The sequence below is a fragment of the Megalopta genalis genome, chromosome 7, assembly GCF_051020955.1.
Source record: "Megalopta genalis isolate 19385.01 chromosome 7, iyMegGena1_principal, whole genome shotgun sequence".
NCBI lineage: Eukaryota > Metazoa > Arthropoda > Insecta > Hymenoptera > Halictidae > Megalopta > Megalopta genalis.
In genome coordinates, this window is record NC_135019.1 from 3095363 (window position 1) to 3108835 (window position 13473).

Below are 13473 nucleotides of genomic sequence, written 5' to 3' on the forward strand. Positions count from 1 at the left end.
GGCCGGTATCGCGACGAAAAGCGGGATCAATAAATTCCGGCGGCGACGGAGATCGGATCGATCGATCGGGACAGGTGTTTTTGACCGGGCGAAGTTCCCGGACCGTGTCGGGAACGGCGATCCAGGGCCGTGTCGAGGCGGGACTAAGTTAATTACCAGAATTAATGTGGACCGACGGCGTTAATCCAGGCGTGGCACGCGAGCCAATCAAGGGGCCAGATAAGAATTAAATGGTATCGAACAGACGCCTCGTTAGTCGGCGCCGTGTCGGACATAAATTTCCCGGCTAAGCCGGTCCCGTTCGGCCGCGTTCAACGCCGATGTACGATGGAATTCCAGCATCGGCGGACATCTCCCGAGCCGCGCGTATTTCAATCGAAATCTGGGTTATTCATCGATATTATTGTCCGGCGGCGAGGCTCGCGCGACGCGACGCGCATACGTTGCGCTTTTGTGTCCAACGCGATGCCGTCCTACGCGATCACTATCTTTTGCCGGCCATCGTTTGATTAACCTTTTAGGTACGGCTGAATTCTGCGCGAGGCTATTTCTCTGGACGGCAGAGTCTGATGTGTACTGTACAGAGTCTGATACTGTATATACAGGGTGACCCAAAAATGTCTCGCAATCCGAAAGTGGCGGGTTCCTCGGGTCATTTGAAGCAATTTCTTCCTTTACGAAAATGTTCTCCGAGGCACCGTTCACGAGTTATTAACGAAAAATATTTCATATGTTGACCTTGACATAACCTTGATATAACCTTGACATAACCTTGGCGTAACGTTGACATATCCTTGGCATAACCTTGACATAACCTTTAACATTTACGTACTTTGTTAATCTTCACTGTACACCTCACTTAAAAATTTCATTTGTTGACCTTGACATAACCTTGGCATAACCTTGACATAACCTTCACAGAACCTTCATATAACCTTGATATGTCAAGGTTATGCTAATGTTATGTCAAGGTCAACATATGCAAACATAACCTTGATATGCCAAGGTTATGCCAAGGTTATATCAAGGTTATGTCAAGGTCAACAAATGAAATTTTTAAGCAATGTGTACAGTGAAGATTAACAAAGTACGTAAATGATATTAAAGTTTAAAAATATCACTGTTACGTAGTAAAAAAAAATCCGGAAATTTCTCGCTTCGCGATTTGTTCAATATTTCGAACGCGGCTCGAGTTCATCCCGACCATCTGTCAAAGCCTCGTGCTGCGGGCTCTCGAACTTCGCACCGTCACCTCTCATTGGTCAGTGTTTTCCGTTAATAACTCGTAAACAATGCCGCAGATTGCATTTTCGCAAAGAAAAAAGTTACTTCAAATGACCACAGCTACCCCTCATTTTCGGCTGTTAAAATAATTGTGGAACACCCTGTATATCATTGGATATAATTAAATGTAATCGTTAGATATAATCATTAGATAAACAAGGTGCGCAAATTACTGAGATAAATTATAATTTTTATTCTAAATGTACGTCCGCTATAATTTAATATAATATAATAAATTATATAATTTATTTTCTATATAAATATATTACATATATGATACGATATATTTATAGAGAATATATGAAATTTATAGAACAAGAATTATAATTATAATTTAATTGATATAAGATCAAAATTATATTGAATTATAGCGGGCATACGTTTATAATAAAAAATATAATTAATCTCAGTAATTTGCGCACCTTGTTTACCTAATGATTCATTTACGTTCTCCACTTCTCAGTTAATTTAATATACCCTTATTGTATGTACAGTATCCTCGATCCTGCTGAATTATCATCAAAATTATACGTTTGTTAGAGAAAAAGTTTCTGCCGCATTTCGTCTGAGAAATTGCTAAAACGTATTTAAATTACACGCATTCAAATTGTTCTCAATTATTACAAATTACAATGATTAGAACCGACAATAATCGACAAATTGTGCGTGACATATAAAATCCAATAGTATCAAGTTTCTAAATGCTTTCTATTAGAGCCACGCGGTTTACACGAAACCATAAATCGCGCGAAACGATCAAATTATCAAGTTGTTTGCTAGAATGTTTTCGATCACGTTGTTCGACGGTGGACAAAATGCGTCTCGTGGCTACTAAACGGTATCGTGGTACGCGAATTACCGCCGAGATAATAGCCGTGATCAGCTAATCGATCCGCGGGCACGATCACTATAATTTTCGACTTTTTCAAAGGCGAACCGTGGCCCGGCCACGCCGGCGAACGCCCTAGGTGGTCGATTGGCTAATCATAATGATCCCACTAGAGGCTGAATAATGACTTTCCAGTTTCAATGGGTTGCCTCCGCCAATGTATGTATTACGATTCGATCAATTTCCTGGGGGATTACGATCCCGAATATTTTGAAACTTCGCCGCGCAATATCGAGCCGATCAGCGACGATCGATCTTCTCGCGATCGCTTGAAACGTCGAGGAGCCTTTGCGCAACCTTAATCGCTCGATTCGGAGGTAATTAATAATTATCCGAACGCCGGGGGGAAGATTTACGTCGAACGTAACACTTCGACGAGAACTATAATTTCTTATTAATTAAGAATTTCCGTATCGTCGCGAGCCTATTCGACGAAATTTATGGTTATGTCGGTATTGACAAAAATATTACGATATTATAATATTAATATTAGTATATTACAATTGTAGTATTACAATGGTATTACAGTAGTATTACAGTAGTACAAAATTAGTATTACAATTATTAATATTACAATATTAGTATTACTAGTATTATTAGTATTATTAATATTAGAATATTATAATATTAATATTAGTATTACAATTATATAGTATTACAATAGTATTATAGTAGTACACAATTAGTATTACAATTATTAATATTACAATATTAGTATTACTAGTATTATTAGTATTACAATATTAGTATTACAATTATTAATATTACAATATTAGTATTACTAGTATTATTAGTATTATTAATATTACAATAAGTATTACAGTAGTACACAATTAGTATTACAATATTAGTATTACAATTATTAATATTACAATATTAGTATTACAATATTAGTATTACAATCATTAATATTACAATATTAGTATTACAATGTTACAATATTAATGTTAATAATATAAAATTAATATTACAATTATAGTAATATAATTGTATTGAAAAATTAAATTTAACATCACCGCGCAGCTGTGATGATTTTAAATTAAAACAGAGGTCGTCGAATTCTATGCACGAATAACTATCGACGAATCTAATTAATGTGTGTGTGTGTGTGTGTACCTTATCTACATCAAAGTTATTTAAAAGTGTGTTTCAAAACTCTTTGAAAATATGTTCTGAAAAATTGTTAAGCAATCAAATAATTTGATCCGAGCACTGACATCTGTACGTAGAATTATTTAAAGTTTCCAAAGAATCTTAGAAGAGCTGAAAGATTGTCTGCCGCATCTTAATTTTTCGAACAGTTCAACGTTAATAATAATTCTTCTCACTTCATAGCGATAAAGTTGCTCGTCGAACGATTTCTAGGGTGAAAATGCATTTCCCGAATAAGTGTTCACGTTCGTCGATCGTAAGGACCTCCCGAGAGCGTAACTTAGAGAGTCGGCGTAGCGAATGATTTCTACGATCTTCAGAATCTAATCGCGCCTGGTAATAACACGGTCGTAAATACGGTCTGATGATCGTAAAGTCAACGAGCTGCGGGTATCGCTGCCCCGCCGTACTAATCCCAATCCGTACGAGTTCATTTTCTCGCCGCCCGAGGCGTTTATCGTTAACCTTTAATTACAGGGCGGACCGAGCCTCTTAATTTATCGCTAATAACGCGAGGCGAACGGCTGGATTCTGTTCCGCCTGTCGCAACAAGTCGCCGAAACCGTGCTCCACCGTTCGAGTATTCGAAATCTTCGATTTCTAACACGGCGATTCGTTTCCCGTGCCAACTATTTTTAAGCCGAAATTGAATTCACGGGATTTTCGCTTGTAAATAATGCGTCGCGTGACAGTTCATTATGGAACATCTTCACGGAAAAAGTATTTGCAATTAATTGTTTGAAAGAAAGGTAACATTCGCTCCATCTGTTCAACTAGTTCTGCAAGTTTTTGTTTTATAATTTGAGCCGTTTATTTTGAAAGTGGCGTAAGTCACTTTACCGTAATGAAAAATGGGGATTTTTTAATGTTTATACGAAATTATTTATACTGAGAAAAATATCAGTATCCTGAGATAAATACAAGTAAATCTTCTCGAAAGTTAGCATCTATATTTTTAAACGTGTTAAAAGGCAAACCCTTAAATACGTCGACTTAAAAACTTATATATAACTTATTTAATACTTATTTAATAAACTTATTTAATAAAACTTATATATAAAACTTATATATATCGACTTATGCCACTTTCAAAATAAACGGCTCATTTCTCTGTCAAAGTTCGCCTTTATAGAGAAATCACAGTGATACCTAACTGACATAACCCTGTACTAGTGCCATGGATAGACTATAAGTGAAAAAAGTGTAAAGTAATGCGTCGATATACAGGGTGTCCCAAAAATGTCTCGCAATCCGAAAGTGGCGGGTTCCTCGGGTCATTTGAAGCAACTTTTTCCTTTGCAAAAATTTTCTCCGAGGCACCGTTAACGAGTTATTAACGAAAAACAGTGACCAATGAGAGGCGAGCTCGGCTGGCGCGAGGCGACCGAGCCAATGAGCGGAACTGGGCTTCGCGCGCTGGTTGGCTGGGCCGCCTCGCGTCAGCCGTACTCGATTCTTATTGGTCGCTGTTTTTCGTTAATAACTCGTTAACGGTGCATCGGAGAACATTTTTGTAAAGGAAGAAGTTGCTTCAAATGATCCGAGGAACCCACCGTTTCCGGATTGCGAGACATTTTTGGGACAACCTGCAGTTTTAAGCAAAGGACGTCGTTGTGTTTCATTCTCAGCTCGTGTACAAATTAATAAAAACACATAACATTGAACCTCTACGTGGAAAGACTCTATGTGATACCACGTCGTCGTTCTCCTCGTTCTGATTTTTATAAAATATGATCGGAATAACCATTAGCGTAAAAATGCGTAACCGTCTACTGTACATTTGACAATCGATGTAGCAAACATATCAACTTCTTTCGAACAATTCCAAACATCTCCTCAGACCTGTACCCTACACATTCCTGAGTATTAATTTTATTATTAGAACAAGACTCGTGTCGTTAAATTTGTACCGTGACGCATTGTGAATTTAATTGTGTGAATTTAATTTCATTACAATTCGACCGATGTTCCTGAAATATCGCGCAGAATATGGTAATATTCATTGAGTTATGTTTTGCAAGGGAAGCGGTAGGGTAAAATTCGATTCGAGTATGGCGTAACTATAGCACAGAAGATACCGCGTCGCTCGAATAATAAGCACATTGCAGCTTACACCTTTCGCATCATCGTCATCAGCATTCTATAATTAATTGAAACAGATATTTGTTGGCGAAACGTGTGGCTCGCTATTTCGATTGGAATAATAATAATAATAATAATCATCATTTTATGGACATTCGTCGTTTTATTAATCGTGTCGCAACGAGAATGACGCATAATGAATATAATATTTCATTAGTATGCGCGCGTATTTGCAATTCCAGTTTTAAAGTCGCTGCACCAAGAACGCTCGAATTGCCATTATCGTCTATGCTAATTTAGTATTGTTGTACTTTCAAAATAATTCGATGGAGAAACACGTATATATATATATATATATATATATATATATATATATATATATGTTTATATCAATTCCTTTTTACAATATAATTTCCTTAAATACGACAACGCGATCGCAAACGTAAATCTGTGACCAGATGCAAGAATCTCGAGTCAGCTGATCGAGTAAAAAATCGTTACAACTATGTCGAGCACAAAAATCAATTCAGCTATAAACGAGAAATCTATTTCGGTCAATTTTTCGATCGATGCGAATTTAAATATTGACGGTCCAGCTTTATGTCTGTTAGAAGTTTAACCTTTTGCACTCGAATGGCGAGTCTGAGGCGCTGCTAAAAATTGCTATACAATTGCTATATATATATATTATACAATAGCAATTTTTAGCAGCGCCTCAGACTCGTCATTGCTATATATTGCTATATATTATATAGCAGGGTATCCCAAAATTATGGTATTTCCGAGAAATGAGAGATTCCTGAGGTGATTTGAAGCAACTTTTTCCATTACAAAAATTTTCTCCGAGGCATCGTTAACGAATTATTCATTAAAAAACACTGACCAATGAGAGGCGAGTTCGCTCGGCGCTAGTCGACCGGGCCAATGAGCGGAGCCGACCTCCGTGCGCCCGTTGGCTTGACCGCCACGCACCGGCCAAGCTCGCCTCTCATTGGTCACTGTTTTTCGTTAATAACTCGTAAACGAAGCCGCGGATTGCAATTTCGCTGAGGAAAAGGTTACTTCAAATGACCTCAGGAACCTATCATTTCGCAGAAGTACCATAATTTTGACACTACTATATATTATATAGCAATATATATATAATAAAAAATATAAAAATATAAAAATATTAATTATTATAAAAATATATATATATATATATTAAATATATAATTAGCTATATACATTTAATAAATTTATTTACATTCAAAGAATTATTAAAAGTCTAGTTATTGTACGAGCGAGCAAACTGACTTTCACATGCAAACAATATAAAAATAACACAACATTGCAATTTTAATATCCTAATCTCGAAGTTAAAACAGCTTCGAGTGCAAAGGATTAAGTCGCTATTTTTGTGTCACCGTATCGAAGAATGTTCGAGAACGTTGTAACGTGATACTGAGCAAAACCTTTCGCAATTCTTCCAGATATGCCTGCTGGGCCTCGTCGTGAGCGACAACAGCACGATCGGCGATTCGATCACCGAAGACGTTTCAGAGGTCTCGAACACCAGCAACAATCTTGACGCGGACACAGGGGAACAGGTAAGAGAATTTGATACGGTTCGCCCTTCTACGGGCCTCTCGAAACCTTTCGCCGAGGGTGGAAGCCTAGGAAAGTTCCTTGCCAAACTTTATCCCGTGCTCGAGATACTTCTTGATATACCTGCGTCGAACTTTTTATAGTTGACCTTGTATCGACGTCGCGTTAACTTCGGATATCTTAATTAACTGAAGAAACAGCACGGACAATGAAATTGTCCCCTTGTAGCATCCGAACAAACCGAAATCGATATCATAATTACGTTTCATGGTAACATCGACGAAGCTCGTGTAAATCATCGTCGGGGCTCGCGTAATATTAACGTCTCAACACTTTGATCGATTACGTTACGAATCGATGTTTTCAGATGCTGAATAAATGACGATCGTTGAACGTTTTTATCTAAGCATTTTTTACTGAATTTCTCAAATTGGTTACGGAACGCTCGAATTTTTATATTAGATAGATGTAGAGATATAGTTTATATATACTACAAATATACATGTATATGCTACTATATTATAATAATATAATAATATGTATTGTGAGCGCATTCGAATCGAAAAATCCGGGCGAAGAGGGTTGGTACGAGCGAACGGTATCGGTGCGAGAAAAAAGGTAGACCGGAAATGAGAAGCGACACTTAGCCGTGGGTGCGCGGAGGGAATGGAAACGGGTCGCGATACGGCCGCTATATAGGACGGATTTAAGGCGGAATTATGGAAAGCAGCGATCCCGGCGGCGCGGAGGGGTGGGTTTACAAGTGTCGTCGGGGTGAACGTCCAACGGCGAGAGGAGGTCGCGTGCCTCGGCACTTGTTTCGCGGCTGCATCCCGGAATAAAAACGAGAAAAAAAGGGGGCGGCCGAGGGCGCGCGGCGCGTCCGTAACGTCGTCTCGAGATTATTGGAGGCGGCTCGGATGCTGGGCCAAGACGCCGGAAGTCCCGTTGACGAACTGCCGGCGAAACAGAGCGTGAAAGGCCAACGAGGTGGCCTCGCGAGGCGTGAAAGACTTCACACGAGCCCGTGCACCCCCTCCCCCCCCGTTCCGTCCGCGAGAAAACCCGCGGAAAGTGGGAGCACGCCGCGTCGCCCCGGATACGGAAACGACAACGGTGCTGCGCCGGCGAGAAAAAAAAATCAAACGTTAAAGTCGAGCGAGAGAGAGAGAGAGAGAGAGAGAGAGAGAGAGAGAGAGAGAGCCTTTGACAGCCTTCGGTTCGGCTGTAACGGTTTCCGCGACCTATTTCCGGCCGGCTGGCGCGAATGAAGCTGTTTATTTTTCCGGCAGCTGCTCCCCCTCCCCGTTTCCCCCTTCAACACCTTACGCCGCGGCGCGCGGCGGCCGCGCGTTCTTTTTGAAATCCACAGGTACGAACACAAAGGGGGCGGTGGAACGTGTGCGAGACGTTCGCGCCTGGATGGGATTGATGCTTCAATTCGCCCCGGCTTCGCCGGCGAAAGAGGGAATTATATTGGGAGTTGAGGGGCTCGAGCGATCTCTTGTCGTTCGGCTTATAGAGGCGACGATGGGGCGGTTTTGTTCCAAACGTGCGCACGAGATTTCTCCTAAGCGACCGAAACCCTGTGAAACGCGTGCCACCTTCTACGGCAACGTCTGCCGATTGTTGCGAACGGTTACCCGGCATCGGCCGGGTTTCTTTCGTCGAGCTGCACTTCGACGAGTCGAGTCGACCCGCTGTGTGTTCTTAAAGCCTTTTTGAGAAGTGGGTGAAATTTTGTTTGTTGTTTTTTTTTTTTTGGTACCAGCTCGTGGATCGCTGAGCCAGTGGCGTAATTTGGGGAAGGGGGAGGGGAGGATGGTTGGAAATTACTTTTTTCGGTTCTTGGTTTTTTGAAATCCTCTGGAAGGTTTATGTTTCCTTATATTATAATATAATAATAATATATATATAAATAATAAAATAAAATGACATAATAAATATAATAATAAAATATAATGATATAATAATGTTTATTATATATATACTATTTTATATTATATAATATAATAGTATATATAATAATATAATAGAATAATATATAATAGAATATATATATATATATATATATTAATAGTATATTATTATAGATATTAGATTATTAATAGTGTATATATATATATATATATATACTATATAACTTTTATTATAGTATATATTATAGTATACATGTATTTTATTTTTATTTAATTATTATAGTATATATATACTATAATAATATAATATTATATTATACTATATATATATATATATATACATATTATATTATATAATAGTATATATAATATATAATACAATATATAATATATATATAATATAATATAATAAATAACAAAAAGGAAACGTAAAAGACGTATATACATATATGTAATATAATGTATGTAACATAATTATATGTAATATAATAATGAGTATATATATAAAATTATTTTTTATATCGTAAAAATAAGAGAACAGACAATCAAAAATATTATAAAATAAATTATATATACTTTGTTTCTAATAAAATTTTCATTTCTTAAATATTTTTGATTCTGCACTCTCTCTTTTATGACAAAAAAAAATAATTTTATAAAAATCATCGCGTGGATCATTTAAAAATCCTGCATGGGTCCCGCGTGACCCGCTGGTTCGCCATCACTGTTCTACACAGTACACTGCTTTGTAACACAAATCCTGCTAAAACGTCAAAAATTTAGCAACCACCGTTTTCACGGGCAACACGATTTCTCGTACATCGCGCTGTGCGATCAACTTAAAATACACTGGGTGTCCCAAAATCATCATACTTCCGTGAAATAAGAAATTATTTCACGTAACATTTTTCTTCGCGCGAATACAATCCGCGGCTTCGCTAACGCGTCATTAATACAAAAAAGAACCGACGACCGTACATGCATGACGTATATAAAATAACCTTGACATAACCTTGACACAGCATCGACGTAACATTGACGTAAAACTGCATACAAAAGCGTCGAACTGCATAGAGAGAGAGTATCGAACAATATTGAAAGCCGGAGAAACGCCTTTCGAATGCAGGCAACACTTTGCTCCGGCGTTTCTCGCTTTATCCGGAGAATGAACGAGCCGAAGGAGAATCCAGTTACGGCGCCGGAGCCGCGCAGGCTTTTTCGTGGCATTCAATACGAAAAAGCGTAACAGTTTTCCGAACACGGAGGCCGGCAAGGGCCGAGCCGGCGATTGGCTGGCTAATTTCCGTCGAGAGAGGCGTTCGAACGGAGGCGAGTTTTCCTCCCTCGAATTATCCGGGACGCTGTTATCCGCGGAAGAAATTGATCCGTCCCTGTTTCCCGGCTAACAAAACAGGTGCAGAACCCGTTCCGGAAGCTGGCTCGACTCGTCCATAATACCGGATGGAGCTTGCCGAGTTGAAGCGCTAAAAGCAAGAGGAGGAAGCCCATCGATCCCGACGAAGCGAGTTCAGGCGCACGATATTCAAAACGCGTTCCGCGCCTAAGAGGAAACACGAAGAAGCGTTACACGTGTATCGAGTGTGGTGCTGCAACGTGGCGGTGCTGCATCGCGAGCCGGCGTTGCATTCGTGTCTTCCCTCATCGCGAATAAAAGTAGGCCACCGGGCGCGCTTCCTAGTCCGCTTCGTTCTCGAACCTCTCAACGAAAGTGGAAATTCTTCGACGGTGGCGGGGGTGCCAACCTCCTCCTCCTTCTTCTTCTTCTCCTCCTCCTCGTCTCACCATCCCCGAACTCGTAAAAAGATGTCGGCCGTTGCCATGAAGCGTTTCGGCGGATCTGTCGGTGACTTTTCCGAGGAAAGAACGATACTTCGAGTGGAAACGCGCGGTTCGCGGTCGAACGATGATATCCGGGAATTAAAGATTGCTCTTCGATTCATCGATTCGTGTTCGTTTCGCCGTTTCGCAGAAATTGTTATTATGATTTTAGGCGAATTATGTGCTAATTGTAATAAAAATATTTTGTTATTTCAATTCTGATTATAATTTCAATTATATTTGTATGATTTCGTTATTTATAATTTCAATTCTATTTTTATAATTCCATTATTTATAAGTTCAATTATATTTTTATAATTTCATTATTCATAATTTCAATTATATTTTTATAATTTCATTATTTTGATTATAATTCTGATTATAATTTCAATTATATTTTTTTATAATTTCATTCTTGATAATTTCAATTATATTTTTATAATTTCATTCTTGATAATTTCAATTATATTTTTCTAATTTCATTATTTATAATTTCAATTATATTTTTATAATTCCATTATTTATAAGTTCAATTATATTTTTATAATTTCATTATTTATAATTTCAATTATATTTTTATAATTTCATTATTTATAATTTCAATTATATTTTTACAATTTTAATTGTAATAAAATTGTCCGCATCGATTGTAGAGAATAAAAGCCAAATAGCAGCTTCGGTCTTCCTTTAATCATTTTAATAGATTAGTAATAATGCACTAGCGTTTTAAAATACTTTCAATTTTTACACTATTCTAAAATGTAACTATCCAATTTAGTTACATATACAGTGGCCCAATAAAGTGTTCGTACACCTTTTAAGATGCACTAACTATTTTAACATTGAACTAAATGACTCGATTTTTTTTTTATAATAGAGGGACTAGTTTACTAAAACGATGACTGAAATGATTTTTTCTTAATTTTGCTATTACTTGGAATGACAAAAAGATAAAAATCTCTCGTTTTTTAATTATTCTATCCGAGCCATTTTCTAAATTTTCGTTATAGGCTCAAATAAAAAAATTAAAAAGCGAGGGTTCTTCTTTTCAATCCTTTTCGAGAGTTTCTTTTCATTCCAAGTAATAGCAAAATTTTAAAAATAGCTTTTTAATCATCGTTTAGTATCCTAATCCCATCTAAAAGAAAATTCAAGTCATTTAGTTCGGTTTCCGAAAAAGTAATCGCGTTTTAAAAGGCGTACGAACACTTTTGCGATTCTCTGTACATAAAATTCGCAGTCCAGTTTCGACGCAACAGCAAACGCGCATAATCAGGGATAACAATGAACCATTTACCAGTAATCTCTCCCAGAAATGCTCGGAGATCTGCATCGAAACCGGCAGATCCGAGAACACTCGGAAGAGTAAACGAAACGAAATTACAATCTTCGCAATTAGCTCCCGCGTTTCACGCGTAGCTTGTGTAACGATGTGACCCTTCCTCCCCCACTCTTAGTCCCTAAAAGAGATAAGACACAGGTATAAATGAAAGTGGCATAAGTCACTTTGTTTTTAAGTCGATATATTTAAGGGTTTGCGTTTTAACACGTTTAAAAATATGGATGCTAACTTTCGAGAAGATTTACTTGTACTTGATATCTCAGGATACTGATATTTTTTTCAGTATAAATAATTTCGTATAAACAGTAAAAAATCACCACTTTTCATTACGCTAAAGTGACTTATGCCACTTGCAAAATAAACGGCTCAATTACGCGTGCGACCAGTGACATTCTTATGATTGACCCGGAACATCGATCACAGTGGAAAAGTTCCCGCTCTAAATGTATCAATTTTATAAAACTGTTGTAAAATAAACATACGCTGGAAAGCCATGGCTTTCCAGCTCCTTTTAAAAAGCGAAGTCATTCGAATCCTGCGTAACAGCTCGGACAAAAAGCGAATGTCGCGACCGATCGTTCGTTTCGCGGTTCAGTTCGACAGCGAGAAACCGAGGGGATTTGAATGTGAGAAGAGCGCGAGAAGGCCGGAAGAATTTCGACTCGCCGTTACCACGCCCAAGGATCGCTTTCCCTCGATCGTGTCGTTTCTCGCAGAAATAATATTTGTAATATTGGGCCGCGCGCCCCTCCCGCGCCCTTTAGAATCGATTCGCACACATTAGTCGACGTACTTTGAAAGCAATTTCGTGTAGGTTTCCCAGGGTATTGGAAAAGTGTGCAGTGTCGCCATTGCGTAATGTTCCATTATCGTCGTGGCAGATGGCAGAGCGTATCCTTTCTATATCAACGGCAGTTTTGCGATAGGCGAAAACGAACGAAGGAAGGTGAGGACCGACGCGGACACTGAAATACGCGTGCACGGACCGCGAGTCGCCGAATAAATATTGGGTTGGCAACTAAGTAATTGCCGATTTGTTCAATGACATAAAAAATTTTTTTACTTGGAACGAAGTTTAATCTGTAATTTATTTTCCATTTTGTTCGATGACCTTTTGCCATCTCTCTGACAACTTGAAAAACCCACGCTCGTAGAAAGTCTGATCCTTTTCGGCCAAAAACTGAGTGAAGTGAGATTTTACAGCGTCATCGTCGTTAAAAGTTTTACCACGAAGGGAGTTGTCCAGGGATCGAAATAAGTGGTAATCCGATGGCGCGAGATCAGAGCTATATGGTGGGTGTAACATCAATTCCCAACCAATATCCATCAATTTTTGCCGAGTGGACAAAGACGTGTGCGGCCTAGCATTGTCCTGCTGG

The 13473-nt window shown here is 38.4% G+C and overlaps 1 protein-coding gene across 2 annotated transcripts in view; it reads left to right on the top strand.

Moving 5' to 3' along the window:
• nolo (ADAMTS-like no long nerve cord) overlaps window positions 1-13473 on the top strand; it is a 628447-nt gene that overhangs the window by 342880 nt on the left and 272094 nt on the right. For both annotated transcript variants that reach the window (XM_076523533.1, XM_076523534.1), the window contains exon 3: window positions 6880-6996. In XM_076523533.1, coding sequence (XP_076379648.1) covers window positions 6880-6996 — 117 coding nt within the window. The remainder of the gene's footprint in view (window positions 1-6879; window positions 6997-13473) is intronic.